Source organism: Antrostomus carolinensis, unplaced genomic scaffold (genome assembly GCF_000700745.2).
Source record: "Antrostomus carolinensis isolate BGI_N321 unplaced genomic scaffold, ASM70074v2 scaffold16279, whole genome shotgun sequence".
In the NCBI taxonomy this organism is placed as follows: Eukaryota; Metazoa; Chordata; class Aves; order Caprimulgiformes; family Caprimulgidae; genus Antrostomus; species Antrostomus carolinensis.
Window position 1 is genome coordinate 1 of NW_010336585.1, and position 19,408 is coordinate 19,408.

The following is a 19,408-nucleotide window of genomic DNA, read 5'->3' on the forward strand; positions in this document are numbered from 1 at the left end:
GGGCTCTGTCGCCCTTCGCTGCCGAGGACCATGAGAACAGGGAGGTAAGGCCCCTCGGGCTGGGCCACGCTCCGCCTAGCAAAGATGCGGGTCCTGTGCTCTCCTGGTGTTCAAGTCTGTCCCGCCTTGGAACTTACAAAACAGTCTAAGACTGCAGAAAACAGCTTGAATAGTTTTATAATCATAGAATCATAGACTGGTTTGGGTTGGAAGGGACCTTAAAGCTCATCCAGTCCCAACCCCCCTGCCATCAGCAGGGACACCTTCCACTAGACCAGGTTGCTCAAAGCCTCATCCAGCCTGGCCTTCAACACTTCCAGGGAGGAGCAACCACAGCTTCTCTGGCCAACCTGGGACACTGTCTCACCACCCTCACACCAAAGAATTTCTTCCTCAGTCCTCATCTAAACCTCCCTTCTTCCAGTTTCAAGCCATCACCCCTTGTTCTGTCACTCCCTGCCCTTGTGAGAGAGCAGGCTGTGTTTGGCTGCAAGCAAAAAGGGTGAATCCACCCAAACCACCACACATACATAGCAATGTTAAAATGTTAGTAGCAGCTACTGGTAGCGAGCTGTGTCATTACTGGATTTTTCACTATTACTTATGTATTTTGCTTCAGAATATCTGGACCTTCTTTGCTAAAGAAAGCTCTCAGAACGCTCTCGTGGCTGTGTTGCACCACTTTGTCCAAGCGGGCCAGCACAAAAGAGCTCAGGCACAGCAGAGGGTTTACGCTCTCCATGCGGCTGGGTTGTACTTCTTACTGCTGGAGATCCCAGGTGAGCGAAGGGACGTGTCTTTATTGTTGGATAAAACATCATTCAGGCAAAATCAGCTTTCTCTCCTTTATAAGAATTGCAGCTGGAACAAGCAATGACTTTTGAACTGTTTGCTTGATCTCCCTGAAATCCTTGGGGATCACACTCGGGTGTGGTGTTGAGTGCTGAGCAGCTGTTACGCTCTGATGGCAGCTTGGGCTTCTGTCATAAAGTGGCTTGATGGTCTCGGTCCAAGTCTGCGTCACCATGCATCTCCTTAGTAGCTCTATGACAAGGTCGACAGAGGAGTCTGAATGGGACACAGAGCTGAAATCACACATATGCCTCTGGTTTGATAATAATATGCACCAAAGGCAGAAACTTCTTCCTGTTCTTGCTCTGTAATTGGAGAATTTCACTGTGCAGTGCTTTGGGACAGCTTCATTGGTGAAAGGAGAAAAAAAAAGGTATTTGTTTAAGATAATGAGCAGCTGGAGTTTTCTAGCAGGTCGATTCACAGCAGTGTCCTTTGGTATTCAAGGCCAACGTGTACTCTACTTAAGTTTGTCTGATCTTTGTTGTGTTACCAGCTAGAAGGCATCAATCAGCTAGTGGTCCTCCTGGAGAATGTCATCACTGATGACATGTCATCCTGACACAGTTTGGCTTTGTTCAAACAATTCTTTTTTTCTTTCCTGAACTCTGAGGCTCCCAGGACAATGCCTTTGTCTTTGTCATCTATTTGGCTGTCAAAGCAAATGGAGAGCTAGCCAGATGATTTGATGCTCTCTATGTATTTTGTCCAGAAGATGGCTGATGTTGTTTTTTTCTGGGCAGGCAGTGTAGCTAACCAGCTGTTCCATCAAGTGATGTTTGATAGATGTCTTCACACCCTGACAAAAAGTTGCCCTCAAGAACCAGATCTGATGAGGAAAAGAAAGAAGATGCACACTCAAAGTTCTCAGACCAATGCAAGAAGAAACAGAAAGAAAGGAAAACCACGCAGGAATGGCAGTGTAAGGTGTTTGTATAAAGTCTTCAGATAAAAATCTCTATTAATAAGCAAATCACTGGCAAGCTCTTTCACTTCTAGGTCAATGTGATATTCTTTTTCACCTCTTTTAAAATTCTTAACCTTTTATTCAGCAGTTCAGCTGTGCTCTTGATCCTCTGCCTGTTACTAGGAATTTCAGATGATTCAACATTAGCTGCAGTTTCCTGGCTGCTGACTAATAGAAAAAGCTTATTTGTCTGTGGCGTGTTGTTAGAAAGCTCAGTAGCAAAGGGAGAAACTAATTTATATCAGTTCCTTCAAGAGACCTTCAAGTTAGTAGGTGACCAGCTTGCAAGTGACGTTGGAGTTTCCTTGCCGACTTACTGGTGGGAAGTTAAGGGCTAAGTGCTTTGGTTAGCTGTACTCAGCTGCTCATTCTAACATTTATATGAGATTTTTTTTTTTTTAATGGAACTCAGAATTGTGCATCAAAGATCCTGAGAGAACATTGGTGCCTCAGGGTCATGACAAGCAAGGGAAGAAGGTCATAGGCACAATGGAAATTACTTGAGATTACTTCAAATGTCAGATTAGAATTCAGATAATTGTCTTCAGTTCTGATGGACTTTCTCCTTCTAAATAAGAACAGGCTGGGTATGAAGATTTCTTTTTTTATACCCAACTTTCCTCTTCCTGTCTGTGTTTGTTTCTTGGTTTTTGTTTTTTTTTTCCCCTCACTGTTAAGTGCATTAACTAATCTGAAATAAAATATGTAGAATTTTGGATGTGAAATTGTGCAGAACCTAGCCTGAGAACTCTGTGAAGCACTGAAGCGTGCAAAAGAGATCAGCCAGTGGTGTGGGACAGGATGATGCTCTTTCTCTTTTTTACCAATATAGATGGAAGAGATATTGGAAGAGGAGGAGGAGGAGGATGAGGATTGTGAAAATGTTTACTTTTCAACGGATGATATTCTTCAAGTTCGCAACTCAATCTTCCTTCTTCTGAAAAACTTCTTAAGACTTCTGTCCAAATTCTCCCTAAAAGAAAAACCTGAATGCGTGCGGAACTGCCTGCAGGTAAGGAGATTTAACTCAAGGAACCTTGTGTCCCCTAAATTTTGGTGGATGCAGAACACTCCATAGCTACAGGAATGATGACAGCTCTGCCTTTTCACAAACTGGTCCCCTGATTAGACTGTCCTCGGTGTAAATCTTGGAGTGTGGTGCTTGCTCCATGTCTGTCTCTTATGCTTAGCACCTCCTGGGCAGTGCCCTGTGGGCTTTGGGGTCTGCTTGTGTTCTTCTTCAAGGGAGGTGCTGTGGTTTGAAAGTTAGACTCCAGTTCCCTATTGTCTGAACCCCAAGCATCCAAGCAGAGCTACACGTCCTTCCCTCATGTGAATTAGCTAAGCTTGGTTCTGTTTCCTTGCAGATCTTTGTTGAACTGACAAGGTTTGAGCCAGCAGTGTATGAGTTGGAGTTTTCAGCTGCAACGTGAGCAAATAATTCTTAATGTTTATACGGTGCTTTGAACAAGTAAAGTGCTCGATGCTTGTGTTGTTATTATCCTGTTTATATGCAAATGAAAGCAGTGATTTCTTTCACTAAAGATAATTAGGAGGTGTTCTACCTAGCTAACAGTAAACAACACTTAGTAAATATTGAATGTTTTCCAGTCAGTGGGCACCTTTACTTGTCATAGTTGTAGTAAATGTTTCTCTGATGAGAGAGGAAGACATCTCTTTGCCTTCTTTTGCTTAGGAATGTTAACAAAGCCAAGTACATTCCTGAGCTGGCTTATCATGGACTGCGGTTACTGTGTTCCCCTCTGCATGGTACAGAAGATAAGGTAAAAGTTGGACAGCATCTTTAAAAGCCACACTGCAGTGGTGAAAAGGAGTAGTTGTTTCTTTCCTTCTCTGAATTCTGTGCTCTAGTGACTCCTGTGGCAAATGAATTGACAAGAGCAGATAGCTACAGTGGCATTAGATCTCTGTATCTTAACAAAGAGAATTCCAGGTTACTGCCTTTGCCTGGAATTTTCTTGTTTCCTGCTAGATGGAGCTCCAGCACAGCTTGGTAATGTGCTGTAGCATTGGGTTGTGCAGCAGTGAAGCATGATGGGGAAGTGTTATGCGCAGATGATGGTAAGCAGGGCTGATCTGCATTCAGAGAATAGTCTTTCATCATGAAACATCCAGTTCTACCAGAAATGTGTCTGCAACTTTACATTTTTATTTTGTTAAATTGTCAAGCACACTGTGTGTGTCTCTGTAAACCCATCTGAACTGGTTTTGAGCTAGCAAGCCAGGGTATTAGCAGCTGTCTAGTCAGGGAAGCCTGGAGCTTTGTACACGCTAGCCTGACATATACCTGAGTGTCCACCCAGCTTTGACAGCCTTAGACCTGTGTTTCAGCCGCCTTGGTTTCTCAGTGCAACGCAGGCTTTCCAGAACTGTTGACATTTGTGGTCTCAGGAAGATGCAGTATCTCCCCTTCTCAGACCTGCTTCATCTTCCCTGCCTCTCCTGTTTGGCTGCTCAATGAATGTCAGGATAACAAGGCATGCTGTGGTCACAAACGTGTGGCAGGGAGGAAGCTGCAGAAGTTCAAGTGCACATTGCAGTAAAAACATGCATTTAGTTTAAGATGTCTTATGTGCAAAAAGCGAGGAATTTCCTCAAATTCCAAATGTCTGGTGAATTGAAGTCCGCTGCTTTGGATGGGATCTGTTGATGCTGTCAGGGAGCCCTTCTTAGGCCTTCCTGGACTTGCAGGAGAACATCATGGCTAGGAAAGATGTTGTGTGTATTAATGGGTCCTCTTTGAATTATTCTGCTAGGAGTCATAATTTGACAGGTGTGATTATTTGGATCTAAGTTTGCTTAGTTCAGAATTATTTTATAAACTTGGTCAGAATGCTTATCCAGTTGCTACTGAAATGAACCCTGAAAATAACCTTTTCTTTCCAGATTCTTCGTTGTGTCTTCCAGCGAATCCTCAATGTCATTCTTATGGTGGAGAGTGGTGTGGGCTCCAGACACACAGTCCTTGCAATCACCTCGGCTGTGATCAGTGCCAGGAATCAGGCTATAAAATTCATCAGGTGAAGTACAGAGCTCTGGCACTACCCTTCTGGGTATGTCTGCTCTTTCTTCTGGCATGCCTTTGCTTTACTCTTTAGTTGATAAAGAGATGAGACAAGCTGGCGCTGACTTTGAAGTTGTTTGCACAAATTAGGTTTAATTAAAATGTCTGTAATAGGAATTGACTGAACTTGCTGGTGGAGGAGAAAGGAGGTGCTGTTTGACAGAAAAGTGGCAGTGAGTGGAAGGGACCTATCTTCTGTATTTTGCTTTGTGTTAGTTTTTCAGTTTACTACAAAGTATTGTAAAGAAGATAAAAGATTAATATGGAGCTCATTTCTCCTTAGTTGTTTGATTTCTCCTGCTTAGAGATACCTTTTACCTGTGTTTATTATTCCCCCTATGTGGGAATCCATGTTGTTGGGAAGTGTAGTTTGTTCAGGGATCCACCAACAGCATATAGTAAGCAGACTGAGAATAAAGAAGCTTTTCCTATTGTCCTTCTACTTGTAGAAAGAAATGTTTCCTGCCTGAAAAGCCAGGTTAGTGTGGAAAGTAAGTAGGTCTGTTGTCTGACTATATCCTGTTGCACTAGCACGTGTGATTCCAGAATGGACACTTTTCCTGACTTGAAATGCTTTCCAGAAGGAATGTCCTTGACTTGATTTTTTTTCTCTGTTATAAAACCAGCCTTATTAACATCTGCTTGTTTTTCTTCTGTGCAGTTCTATAGTAGATGAGCTGAAGGAAGTTGCTTTTCCTGTTCTTCGAATATTACTGCAACATATCTGTGCCAAGGTATGTTAAGCTTTATTGCATCTTAAGCTGAAGGACTCAGGTGTGGATACAGTGCAGTAGCTGTCATAGTTAGGAAATCCATTTCCACAATGTTTTGTAAGGAATGAAAAGATTTTAATAATTTATAAATTTCTTGACAGTCTGATTGTGTTTTGTGTTGATCTTTCTCAAAGTTTCCAGACATCTTAAAAATAGTGTCACATTCTAGGAGAACACTGAGGATGAACACTTCCCCCCTCATTCACAGCTGATTCTACTCTACTTTTGAGCTGTCCAAAATTTGCTGTTGCTTTTACCACTGTTTTGGTAGAGGAAGATGAGGATTGTGAGAGCTCTTTGCCTAGCTAACTATCTGAAGACTGCCATGTAGAAATACTGCCTCTGGATTTAATCTAAGCTCCACCTTCGCCTTGGGGAATTTGTTGTGTGGCTGCAGGCGAGTGCTGAAGTAACGGCCAAGGAAGCTGTGATTGTTCTCCCAGTCGTTGTTGAATGTGACCGTATCGCCTCATTAAATACAAAATATTTATCTTAAGCCCTAAAACACCATTCCAGCTTCTAGAGGAGAGCGTTGAAATGTCATACCATGCGATTGCCCTTGTTTTTCAGGTCCCAGATAAGGCTGATTATCGCACATATGCTGCACAGGCCTTGGTGAATTTGCTAAATAAATTCCCTTGTACAGAGTTTGCTGACTTCATCGCTTGGCTTTATAAATTCTCACTCAATTCGAAAGTAAGTACATCCCATTGATGTTCCAGGGCTCAGATACAGCAGTGTTTTGAAGATAAAGGGTCTGGTGTCAGTATTGAATAGTATTTTTGTAACTGCTGGTACCTAAAACTGAGTAAACTGAGTAGACAATGCTGATGGTTTTGCTTACATTAAGAGAGCACCTTGTGTGATTTTTTTTCTTCCAAACAGATTGCTCACAGAGTGTTTGCTCTTGATGTAGCGTTAGCTTTGTTGGATATGCCAGAGAAGAGCTTGGACAGCTCCTTGTCCCTGGATCATCAGAAGTTTCTCAAGCATAAGTTTTTAGTACAGGTCATGGTGTTTGGCCGATGTTCAGATAAAGCACCCATGGTCCGTAGCAAAGCTTTAAGCAGCCTTGCCCACTGTCTTGAAATGAAAGCTGGTACTACCTTGGAGAGCATACAGGACTTACTACAAAGCTGTAAGTATTATGGATAAATTGGATAGTGAAAATATTTCTTGGACATTTTGAGAATAATTACTGGGGGATGGGAGATCTAGTTGTCAGGAACTTAGAAGTCTGCACGTAGTGTCCTCGTATATTGTGTCATAATGAGAAGTACCACATGAGTCTTGTTACTCACGAAGCCTTCTATTTGGAAGGGATTTATTCTCATACATCAGTTCTAAATAGATTCCTCCCTGAGATACCTTTGAAGGATATTTACAGATGACTGAAATTGCTCATTGAATAAAAAAAAATTATTCTTGCCTGACAGTTGATTAAATCTTGAGTTGCCTTTTGCTTCTGCTAAGTTGTTTTGTTCGTGATTGGCATTCTGAACTCCCTCAGGTGTGGTAAAGGCCAGATGGCACAATTCAGAAGTATGCATGTAGCATCCTACTGTTAGATTACTTGCTTGAAAAAAAATTGGAATGACAGGATATCTGGAATTAAAGTACTTCATTTAATTTCTTTTTTTTATTTCTTTTTGGCAGCCTCTGGCCATGCAGTCTTGGAAGCAGACACAAACACTGCGAGTTTGACAGTCAGTGCAGAAGGTATCGAGTCATTCTTTTATAGTAAGTCTTGGGCTTTTCTTGGCATGCCATTTTCTAAAAATATGCATATCTGTAAAACCTAGGGCATGCATGAGGCTCTCTGTTTAACAATGAATCATCTTGCTGGGTGAATGTATGCCTTTTTTTATTCTTAAACTTTTAACTTTTCTTTCAGCTATGTCCAACCATCCACTGAACACCTTACCGACTTTCAAGACTGTGGAGTTGACAGGCAGCAGCGATACTGCTGTGCTTGATGGTATGTCAAAATTATACTAGCCTTTCCAGATAACTTTTCAAAACCTTATTTGAAATTAGACTTTCTGAAATGTATTTGTTGTCCATTTTCCAAAGAAAGTGGAGAGTGCTTTCTGTAGAGCTGTTAAAAGAAACACTTAGGGGTGATCATAAAGAAATACTATTCCCACTCAAGTCTGAAAAATACATTTAATCTTGAAATACTGATGTTCGTTTGTACTAATGTGGTAGCAACACTTGTTGAAAAGCAGGTCATTTATTCTTTCCAAAAAGGAAGGTAATTGATGTGGGATATAATACTTGTAACTCCATAAATTTAAGGGTAATTAAATCTCTTGCTCCAGTGCACAAGGAACTAATATATTTCTCCTACATGAACCGCAGCACCTTTGACTAGCACTGTCATGTAGGGAATTCGCTTCTCTACAGCATCAGGTATTGGCTGGAGCTGAAAGCAAAGTGCAAGGTTAAATGGACTGATGCAGAATGGCAAGCAGCTAGTTCTAATTTGTTGATAGCATGAAATGAGTGTATAAGTTGGCTTTTGTGGCCACTATACTCCTTCTTTGAATATCTTCCTTTCAGTGTTAAAGCTTTTCTTCCTAACCTTTAGGCCTCTGCTGGTATCTTTGCTCTCAGTACTTGCTGTTCACTCCTCTTGAGCTGCTGACAATTCAATTCGCTGCTTAGTTCACCTCCTGCATCTGTGTCTTTGTTACACATCTCATGCTGCTCTTCGCAGGGGATCTCTCTCCCTATCTCCATGAGCCAGGCTCCAATCTTCTCCATTGAAAGCTTTCTTTTAAAACATTTTGCTGATAAATTTAGTTAATCTGCTCTCTCAGATAGAGGTGTCCTCTAGGCCACTTAAGGTGTTGTGTATTCCCTGTTTAGTTGCAGGCTCCTTGTGGCAGAGGATGCCTGGTTTTGTATCTGATACCCAGCTAAGCATACACTTGGCACTTGGCAAAACAAATTAAGAAAAGAAATGGATGATAAAGGACTGTCTGGAGCTCAAGAGGATAGCTGAAAAACAGGGCTCTCCGAGGCAGTCAAGGTGCATTAGCAAAGCTGTCTGGCACACGCTTGTGTTTGGCTTATGCCTGTGCTAATTTTGCACTTCTATGAAGACCAAACAGCTCATATTTTATGAGTGAAATAAATCTTAGCAGAGGATAGTCAGAACATGCTCAATGCACAAGGGCAAAGATAAGAAGGGTAGGGATAATCTGCAGGGTGAAATATGCACTGCAGAATTGCCACTGCCAAGCAGTGTACAAACATTATATTCCCTTGATACCTTTCAGCCATTTAGAATGCAGGTTTTTTGTTTTGTTGCTGATTTGGTTTTGTTTTCTTTTTTCTCTCTTCTGTGTCACTGTAAAATCAATATCAATTGGCAAATTGACCAAATTTGCTAAAATAATAGAGTATTTTACAATAATCTTCACAAGAGCTGGACTATTTTAATGGCGAAATCTTGCAATGAAAAGGTTTTGTGCTTTTTCCATCAAGCTGTTCTCAGGAGGAAGATGCAATTGCAGTTAGCCCCCCATTAAGAAACTGCAGATCAAAGTCACTTTGCTTCCCTTGGTAAAAATTTATTTTCAGACTACTTTTGATTAGTTCCCTGTGACTAATCCTATTTCTTAATGGCAATAGAGTGAATCTCCACGTGAATCTCTTTAAGTAACAAATCTCTGAATTTGGCATATATTTGGGAAACCTTACTTAATGCTGTAAGAAATCTAACAAAAAGCAATAAACAGAAAACTTAAAAGCAAAGGTAAAATGCTTGAAATTGGTATTGCCAGCTTGTCAATAGTCCATCTGAATGATTCAAAAGGTGAGAAATTGATTGTGGCTCCATGTGTTCAGTTATTGTGTCATGTAAAAAACACAATCATCTCAATTGTGTGTTTTCCCAGAGAACATGCAGAAATAAGTATGAATATGGCCATGAAAACTAAAATTAGAGGCCTAACATGACATTGAGGGAGGGGAGATGTGTTCTGGTATCCTTGTAGACTCAGGTTTTTCTTTGCAGCGACCATTCTGCAGCCTCAAGGAAATCAGTCAGTTCATAAATGGAGTCGTTTCCCCTCTGTAAAATACAGCAGTTCATAAATTAATACTTTGTGCTTTGTGGAGCTCTGAGGCATAACTCACAAAAGGTTGTAGGCATTTTAAGCTCTTGGCATACAAGTCTGTTAAGCTGTCTTGGGTTTGCCTTGGGTCCATTTGTCTGTGGTTTGCCCCCAACATGCTTTTCCCACAGATGGCAGGGTTACCTGTGCTATAGACTTCTGTTAGAATTGTGCATGATTCATCTGAGGAGCTTTCAAAATGTGATGGTAGCCTGACAACTTTCATGTAGAAAAATAAATAGGTCAGAAATTACAGGGTTTTTTTCTTTTTGCTGCATGTATCAAATGATTTGGTGTATCACTTTCTTTTGTGATATGTCCTAAGATATATTTTCAAATGAAAGAACTTGGAAAACGGGTTGTGGGGTGGGGTTTTTTTTCCCCCTTTGGTTTATACCTCATTCTGAATTAATTTGGGTGGTTTTTTGTTGTGCTTTGTCCAGTCCTCTTCTCTTGCCCTCTGAAAGTCTCAGGCAACAAATTGCTGCTGCTCAGTTGAGTTCAGAGCTGTATCCCTCCTTGCTGCTGCACAGTGTTCAGTGTCTTACTGCTGGTAAATCGTGCTGTGGGTAATTTCTTTTTATCATTGTTTTGGATAGGCAAAGAAGTCATGGCCATGCTGAGACTCAGAGCCAGAGATGAGAAAACCAACGTGAGGAAATCAGCTCTCCAGGTACAGTAGGTTTTTTTACATGATTCCTTGTTCTCAGTCATTACCCAGAATGCTGTTAAAAGAAATAATTAGACCATAGTACCGTAGTGAACTGTATGTAACTTTGCCCACTTGTAGCTTCCTGCTATTCCTGCAGAGTGCCTACAGGCCTTAAAAAGGTCTTGCTTGCTAATTCCTGATAAGTAAATAATGCAAGCATGATGATGGAAAATTTTTCTAGTACTCTTGCTGGCATTCTCTTATTCTGTCATTTAGAAAGAGAGGCTCTTTTCAAATGTCAATTGGCATTTCAATTAAGCAGCTTCCTCATAAACTGAAGCATATTAGCTGCTTAGTTTGTTTTGACCTTGTTAACAAAGAGATTAGGTTATATCCAGCCTCTTTTTGAGGTCTGCATTGCTTTGCTTGTTGCTCAATGTTTTTAATGAAGTCATTAGCTTTTAAAGAGATATGCTTCAATGAAAATTTCATCCTTTTAAAAAAATAAGTATTTGCTGTTGTCTGCCTTCCTCTGTTAGTCCTCTTCACCCCAGTTTTTCCCCCTCAGTTCACACACTGATTTGAACTTCTCAAGTTAAGGCTTTACAATTGTTTTGATGCTTTTTGATTAAAAAATAAAATATTAAGATCCCCTCTTCCTTAGTACCAGGTAAAAGATGTGATTCACCCAAAAGAAACATTATTTTCAAGGGGAAATGGTGACGTTCACTCTATCCAAATGCTGGTATAAAATCAGAGTGACTGAAGAGATGTTTTCTGTTTCATTCTACATCTCTGGTTGTGCCCAGGACTCATAAATTGTGACTGTGATGTTTCCCTGTTGTCGAGATAAATAAATCTGTAGTTAAAGGTGGTAGGGAGTAGAGTGTATTTTTGATTTACTACTCAATGCACATGGCTGCTGTTCCCAACAAAATTATGTTGGTATTTGACTTCCAGGTTTTTATGAACATCCTGAAGTACAAAGTGATCCCTTGTACTGCAGAAGATTTGTCCACTCTTCAAGAGCGTTGCCGGGACCCTGCTGTGTCCGTACGGAAGCAGGCCTTGGAGTCTATAACAGAGCTCCTTGAGGTGAGAAAAACATACCATGATTCTTATGCAGACCAGAGATGAGCAAACTATGGGTTAAAAGAAGGAGGAAACGGACAAATCTGGTACACTTCATTTGTTCGTTCAGTGGCTTTCATTTTGTGACTGTGTTTTAATTTTTTTTTATTACCTTTTGACTTGGAAGTCATGACTCATTCTTATCCATACTTGAGATTTATGTAGGATGCTTCCAACTGTTGGAAACATTTATTTTCCTGGCTGTTGATTTATGTGTCATGGAGAAAATGTTTATGTTGCTGGCCTTCTCGAGTTAAAAAAAACCCTGAATCACTTTAGTAAGATGTAATGTGTAGATGACAGCACTGCAATATTTTTCCTTCTTTTCTATTTATTCACAAAGGGTTAGTAACTTAGGCTTGGAGCATAGGGTTTATATTAAGCAAAGCTCTTTTTTTTTTTCAGTGTTAAATCATATGCTGTACATTTTTATTGCAATACTGTTATAATTATTTATAGGGTTTCAAAACAAAGTATTACAGTACTTCAGCAGAAGCACCAGGTAGCTTGATCATAGATATGATCAAATACCTTGCAGTGTCAAGGAGATACAAGTTCCTCTGTCCCATATGCTGCCACATTGCACTGCTAGTTGAGCACTATGCTGGGGCTTATTAACATTTATTTTCAAAGTTAGTAGCTGAATCTGGAGGTTTCTAGGCCTTTGCTGATCTCACTCATGCATAGAGGATCCTATTGTGATTTTAAAATGTTTCTAACACGACGTGTGTTTCTCTCAGTCTCAGCACAATAATGTTCTAGTGCAGAAGGCCTGGTTAAATGGAGTGGTGCCTGTTGTGATGGACGCTGAAAGTTCTGTCCAAGAAAAGGCTTTGGATTGCCTTGATCAGCTCTTGTTGCAACATATAAAACATTACAATAAATTCAGGAGTGAAGATGGAAAGCAGGCTCTAGCGTGGGACCTCCTTACCCTTTTGACTTCAGAAAGCCAGGAGCTGAAGTAAGTGCATTTTTTCCTTCATTGTGGGTTCTGATGGTTTTTCTGTTACAACCCTTTGTCAGGTGTTTTTATTGCCTTTACTACATTAGCATTCAGGGACAAAATCCAGGTTTGGGTTTTTTTTTTTTTTTTACTTTTAATCCTGTTAGAATACAGAGCTTTTCCTTTACAGAAGGAAATTGCCTATTGAGTGGAAGACTAAGATAAGGGTATGAATTTATACTCTCAGTGCTCTCATTCACTGTGTGGCCACAGACCATTAGGTACCATAGTTTGCATATTGTTTAAATGCACGTGCTGTCTGTTGTGCAAGGACAAGAAACTAAATTTATTGGGTTTTTTTAAGCTATTTGAATTCCCTGGTTGAATATAAGTGCATATTACTGCTAGAGATGTTGTGAGGTGCTTGTGTTGCTCTGCCAGCTCGTGGGACAGAGGAGCTGTCGAGCATGGACAAGCTGGCAGCTGGTGAGAAGAGTGCAGCTTTCCTTTGTGTCAAGTATTTCCACTTGCTCTTCTTGTTACCTGTGCTCTCTCCCTGAACTTGAGTGTTCCTATAGAGGGGTGTTGCATGCTGTTCTCAATGTGTTGCTAGCAGCATGAATATTTAAGTCCAATGGAGGTGTTTTGATGACAGAAGTAAGAGAGGATATATAAAGAAAGGACAACATTGCCTTTTATTAATTCTGGTGTACAATGTGTTACTTGTCTTATGACAAATAGGATTATTCTGCCTTTTGCAGAATGCTGTGGGCAAAAGCAGAAGAAATGGGATGACACACAGTATGACAAGGACATAACATTGATTAAAGACAGCTGTATGTTTATTAGTCAACAGGGCATAATAGCTCAGAAATAGAAAATGAGATACTGGTTGTGCTGCCTTGCCAATCTGTGAAACTGTCAGTGTTCTAATTTGGGTTATTTTAGAACATAGTTTGCAGATTCATGGCACCTTCTTCTTCATGGCCTTAGAGTACCTTGCAGCTTGATAAATCTCAGAAGTCTTCCAATGTGAAGTAGGTAACCAGGGTTAAATAGAAAAATGAGCAAGTTACTCTGCCTTAACATTACTGTATCTTGTCCTACTATGGGCGTTAAATAACAACTAATGGAAAGTCTTTGTTACAGATTGCTGAAATTCTATTTTCTTGATGTGTCATGGTATCAGTCTGACCTTCTGTCTTACTGCCACAGAGCACTACATCCATGCTTGCATGCTAGGTCTGTAGTACATCAGTTATGAACTGAAAGACTGAAAATATTGCTAGTAAAAGACGTAGTAGAAATCCTGAAGTATTCCAAGTAGTGGGAATGCCAAGTGGTAGCAGCTTCCTTGTGTTGTCCATTGCATTCTGGCCAGGGATGTTGGATTTTACTGCCAGTATCTAAGACCAAGTGTTTTGTTTACTCCTTTAATTTTTCTTTTCTTTCTTCCTTGTAGCCGTTACTTGAACAAAGCTTTTCATATGTGGTCCAGACAGAATAAGTTCACCTCTGCTTTCATCAGTAATGTCATGTGTCACGTGGAAACGGAGCACGCTGTAGCAGCTTGGATGTTGCTGGCTAAGGTAGCAGGTTCTTCACCCAAGCTGGATTATTCGAAGATCATTGAATCCTGGGACAATGTCAGCAGGTATCTGTGTGCTTTGAACACCGTCCTGCAGGAGAGGGATGGGGATGAAGAGCAGGAACACAGCAAGTGAGCACTTTCTGTCCTTCCACAGGCAGAGTGCTGTTTAGCTGCTTAGACCACAGTTCTTTATTTGGGCAGTCGGTTCTGCAGCTGGGAGGCAAATAATGGTCTGTGGATTTGTGCAGTAACTAACTTTTAGCTTAAGCTTTTTGAGTTTTCACTTGGTTTGACAGGTCTCCCTTAATAATGCATATCCCAGATGAAAGGACTTTTCTGCTGTGATTTGGTGTTGTTCCTTAGTGTTCATGTTAGTTTGTCTGCTCTACTATTTTTCAGGCAGCAGAACATGAACATTGATACTGCAGGACATGTACTGTGTGTCATCGGTCATGTTGCAAAGCACCTCCCTAAAAGCACCTGTGAGAGGCTGATTGGTGAGTGGCCCTGAGAAACTGCAGAGGGGAAGGCAGGGTTCGTGCCTCCCATCTTAACAGTTATTTCTTCTCCATAAGCTTAGGAAATGCTCATTTTATGTGTGTGATCTCGTTTTCAGATAATATCAAGTGCTGGCTGAAGGAGTCTCAGTGTCCCCTGGTGGTGATTAGCCCAGCTGTAGAAACTCTGCAGAAGCTCTGCCGTGCGTGTGCAGATGTGCCAGAGAAGGCACAGGTGTGACTTAAAATATATCTTTGAAAATAGCTTGTTTCACAGTTAGGAGGGCCATGTCTTGAAGGCAGCTTCAGTCTCCAGTCTGTCAGTTGATTAGCTCTCTAAACAAAGAGGATCTGAAGCCAACAGCAGCTTGAGTCTATCCTGCTCAGCTCTCTCACTTGCTTTCCTGCAGTTGTGTTGGGGAACATCCTGTAGCTAAGGAGGGACTTGTTAGAAATCTTCTTTCTTCAGAAGGACTTTTTTTCCCGTCCCACTCCCCCACCTGAAATACCTTGCATTTGCCTTCTGTCAAAGTTGTCAGAATTCCTGAAGGAGATCTATTGCTGTGCCTTTGATATCAGCTATTTCTCAAACATGGTCCAGTAAAAAGCTGTAGGTTTATACTATAAGCTCTTACTATTCTATACCAGAGCTGCTGTAGATACACATATTTTCTAGACCTCTTTCATGGGACCAAATAAGGAGTTAATAACACTTTATTTGCACAGTTCTCTTTGCTTCCCCCATTTGTTTTATGCCATAGCTTTATTCTGAGAAGGTGGGCTCTCTTTTGCTGGTGAAACAGAGATCTCAACCAGAGCACAGTTGCAAAGAAGCTAAAACTGATGCAAGTCTTTCTTGCTAATGATTTCTCTTTATGTAGGTGTTATATTTCTCTTTCAATATTGATGACAGCTATTTTATAATGGGCATCCCAATAAAGTTTAATAACAGTAAATAGTTTGCAAAACTGCACAAACTCTGTGCTTCAGAAGCCAGGGTAGATTGATGGTTTCTATTTTTTTTAAATTGACAGTCAGAAAATCTTCCCTTGTAGCTATAATCATCACAATATGTTGGCTTACAGCCAAATGTGGATGTTCCTGTACAATGGTCACTTTAGCAGTTCTAACAGCTTAGCTGCCATACGTACACGTATTTGGCTTCTTATATTACCAGTTTTAGATGGTAGAAAAAGAGAAATGATGCTTTATCACAATCTGATAGAATACACGTATTTGGTTTCTTATATTACCAGAGAAATGATGCTTTATCACAATCTGATAGACAATTAGCTTTTTTTTTTTGTTTCCCCTCTGCCCCTTGGAGTTCACTTTGTGTTTTCATTTGAATGGAACTGCGTTTTCCAAACAACATTTAAAAATTCATCCAGACAACCTCAAATGTGCTGGATATCCATGGAACAGTCACCTAAATCCTTTTTGTTTAAATCTATGTGATTTCTATAATGAAGTAAACTTAGGCCTGTGGCTCATTAAAACCCAGATTCTCTAAGGTGTTTTGCCACTTGCACGCATCCTTTGATGTACAGGAAGAATTTTAAAACTCTTAAGCACTGTCTGATTGATTTCAGTAGGACCTAGATTATTAAAAGCATATAAGGACTTTCAGATAAGAGATTCATATGTGAACAGATATTCCAGCTATGTTTTGTTTAATTAATAAATTACGAAATTAATTTTGTTTAATTATGGAGCAGGAGCTGCTCAACCAGGTGTTTGGAGATTTAGTATCCACCTGCGAAAGCTATATTTCGAATATAGTCCTCAAAGAGGATGGAGCAGAGCAGCTGCAAGAAGATCTCTTGGTAAGTTTGGCTCCTCTTCACAGATTGGTTAAAGGATGTAGGTGTTCCTGAAGTTGGTGTTTCTTAAAGTTCACACAAATAACTGTGTTATGTAGGAAAATACACTGCCTTGTGTAGAAGCTTGTAATGAAATGTGGTATTGATGGGCCTGGGAGCCTACAGCAGTTTCATACATCAGCAGTTGCTTTAAGGATGTGATGCCTTATGTGTTTTTAATAAAATTACACGTTTTTTCTTTGCTTTTCCACTCATACTTCTTAGATGAGCTGTTTGGGAAAGAAGTCTGTAAAACACATAGAATGCTTTGAGGAGTATTTCAGTGTTATCAGTAGATGTGTGGGGGCTATAGTGTGTTAAACACAAACGCACCCCATTTCTGTTTCAGAGCTTCACCTGTTCTCTAGCCGCTCTCTTCTTGAAAGGACTGAGGGAATTTTAAATTGTTTTTGGAGAAGTACCATACTGACTCCTGCTGACTTAATTTGCAGCTCAGCCACTGCCTTTTGACTACAGTGTTGCTTTTTCTCTGTAGGTGAGACACCTCTTCATCTTGGGTGACGCTGCACAGCTGTGTCCAGCCAAAGTGGAGAAACGCATCTTTCTTTTGATTCAGTCCATTCTGGCTTCTTCTGTCAACGAGGACCAACGTGAGGCTCTCTCCTTACTGCCTTTAGTTTTGCATTTACAAACAACATTGTTTACTGGAAAAGCATGTTTTCATTCCTGACCTGTTCTTTCCTAGTGCCTGGTACTACAGATGGTGAGGAAACTGCAGCTTCTCAGCCACTGTCCCAGTTCAGAGGATCAGCCATGCCTCCCGTGGTCAGAGCTCACGCATTCATTACTCTGGGTAAGTGCCATCCTGCAGTAGAAGCGTGGCCTTGTGTATCCAGTTCTCACCCTTTCTGGTTAAAGTTCTGCTGAAAAGCTGTGTCACTTGTAATGGAAAGCCAAAATGCTCCATGTTTGCATTGCCTCAACTCATAGCTTTTAGCAGTGCAAATATCCATGGTAACAAGTTGCACAAATAAAAACACTACCATCTATGTGACTGCTTCCCAAGGTAGTTATTGCAGTAATAGTGGTCAATAATTAGCAATGTCCCTCAGAATTGTCAGTACTTGGAGTTGGTTGCTGTCTGGCTGATGGATCATCTTATATGTATTAAGGTACTTAACAGAGGATGAGGAAAACGTGGTGCTTTTGGTGTAGTTTAGAGCAGGATGACTGCACATAGTTACTTGTTCTCAGCATGAATGAAGAGGAACTTTGAGAGAAGCCTGGTGAAATTTACATCTCCAGTATTATGGAGAGTACTGAGTGCAAGTTCTGTTTTTGTAGTGCCTCTGTGGTTAGGAACAAGTCTCTTCTCTTGCAGATAGACAGTATTATTCTTTCCTTAACTGCTTTGGGAGGCTTAATACTTTTGTACAGAACTTAGAAGCAATTAGGGAGAAGTAATGTTAGAATGCAGGCTATTTTATTTTAAGTTGGTTTAGTAATGCTCTTAGAGGTGGATGTCTCCCTGCTATGCCTATGACAGCTGGGGCTGTTCTTTTTAGCTGCTTTGAATAATACCCTGTACACAGAAATAGTTTGCTGTGAAGGAGGGAATTTGGCATACAGACCCACACTATAGTTCTAAGAGGAGTTTGGAAGAACTCCTTGAAGTATCATTTCTTTCGTAGATTATGCAGATTGCTCATCAAGTTTCAGCATGTGTTTCTTGTTTATTCTCCTGTTTACTTCCTGATTCCTTTTTTGGCTCCTATTGGACTCCAAGAAGGCAGTAAGCTGGGCTGTGGTGGTTAGGAAGAAGAATATATTTACAGCACTGATGGTCTCGTCCCTGTTTCACAGGTAAATTGTGTTTACAGCATGAGGATCTGGCAAAGAAATGGATTGCAGCTTTAGTTCGAGAGCTGGAGGTGTCGCGTGATGTGGCTGTTCGCAATAACGTTGTCATCGTTATATGTGATCTGTGTGTCCGCTACACATCCATGGTGGACAGGTACATTCCCAACGTTTCCTTGTGCCTGAAGGACCCAAGCCCCTTGATCCGTAAGCAGACGCTGATCCTGCTGACCAACCTTCTGCAGGTAAATCGAGGTTCTAAGCACGTATCTGACAACCTGCTTCAAGTATCTCTGTTGTGCTGAATACTGGCAACCTGACCAGTGGGGGGTATTCCTTGTACCTCGATTAATCTACACTAAATCAAGAAGACTTTAAACCAGTTAGAACAAGTCCAGAGAAGGGCCACCAGGATGATCTGAGGGCTGGAGCACCTCTCCTATGAAGACAGGCTGAAAGAGTTGGGGCTGTTCAGCCTGGAGAAGAGAAGGCTCCAGGGAGATCTTATAGCGGCCTCCCAGTACCTGAAGGGGCTACAAGAAAGCTGGGGAAGGGCTTTTCATAAGGGCAGTTAGTGACAAAACAAGGGGAAATGGGTTTAAACTGAAAGAGGGGAGGTTGAGATGAGATATTAGGAAGAAGTTCTTCACTGTGAGGGTGGTCAGACACTGGCACAGGTTGCCCAAGGAAGTTGTGGATGCCCCCTCCCTGGAAGTGTTTGTGGCCAGGCTGGATGAGGCTTTGAGCAACCTGGTCTAGTGGAAGGTGTCCCTGCTGATGGCAGGGGGGTTGGAACTGGATGATCTTTAAGGTCCCTTCCAATCCAAACCATTCTATGATTCTATATATCTTGGTACTGCTTTTTTTGTTTGTTTGTTAGCTAGGCAGAAGTCACATCAAGGACACTTAACACAGTTGGATAATGAGATTATTTTTAGTCAGTTGTTATCTCTTTTCCTCTCTTTTGTTTCTTTGAATTCCCTTCCATTTCACTCCTATATGAATGAACACAACAAGCATCACAGCACCTTTGTCTCCTACTGTCTTTGCTTATTGTTCCAAAGATATAAATGTTGAGAGGCTCAAGATGTTTATGCTCTCAGTGTTTGTATG

At 40.9% G+C, this 19,408-nt stretch overlaps 1 protein-coding gene across 1 annotated transcript in view; it reads left to right on the plus strand.

Annotated features, from left to right (window-relative positions):
• Nucleotides 1-5: 5 nt before the first annotated feature.
• The window catches only part of NCAPD3 (non-SMC condensin II complex subunit D3), a gene marked incomplete at its 5' end in the record, with an annotated part of 28,156 nt that continues 8,753 nt past the window's right edge, over nt 6-19,408 (plus strand). Inside the window, 22 exons of the mRNA XM_029086715.1 lie at nt 6-44; nt 620-779; nt 1,596-1,774; nt 2,652-2,831; nt 3,187-3,248; nt 3,516-3,603; nt 4,727-4,860; nt 5,566-5,638; nt 6,248-6,373; nt 6,563-6,815; nt 7,334-7,396; nt 7,572-7,655; nt 10,401-10,474; nt 11,414-11,548; nt 12,325-12,545; nt 13,990-14,181; nt 14,518-14,615; nt 14,735-14,850; nt 16,334-16,441; nt 16,974-17,088; nt 17,184-17,291; nt 18,302-18,540. Coding sequence (XP_028942548.1) covers nt 6-44; nt 620-779; nt 1,596-1,774; nt 2,652-2,831; nt 3,187-3,248; nt 3,516-3,603; nt 4,727-4,860; nt 5,566-5,638; nt 6,248-6,373; nt 6,563-6,815; nt 7,334-7,396; nt 7,572-7,655; nt 10,401-10,474; nt 11,414-11,548; nt 12,325-12,545; nt 13,990-14,181; nt 14,518-14,615; nt 14,735-14,850; nt 16,334-16,441; nt 16,974-17,088; nt 17,184-17,291; nt 18,302-18,540 — 2,847 coding nt within the window. The remainder of the gene's footprint in view (nt 45-619; nt 780-1,595; nt 1,775-2,651; nt 2,832-3,186; nt 3,249-3,515; nt 3,604-4,726; nt 4,861-5,565; nt 5,639-6,247; nt 6,374-6,562; nt 6,816-7,333; nt 7,397-7,571; nt 7,656-10,400; nt 10,475-11,413; nt 11,549-12,324; nt 12,546-13,989; nt 14,182-14,517; nt 14,616-14,734; nt 14,851-16,333; nt 16,442-16,973; nt 17,089-17,183; nt 17,292-18,301; nt 18,541-19,408) is intronic.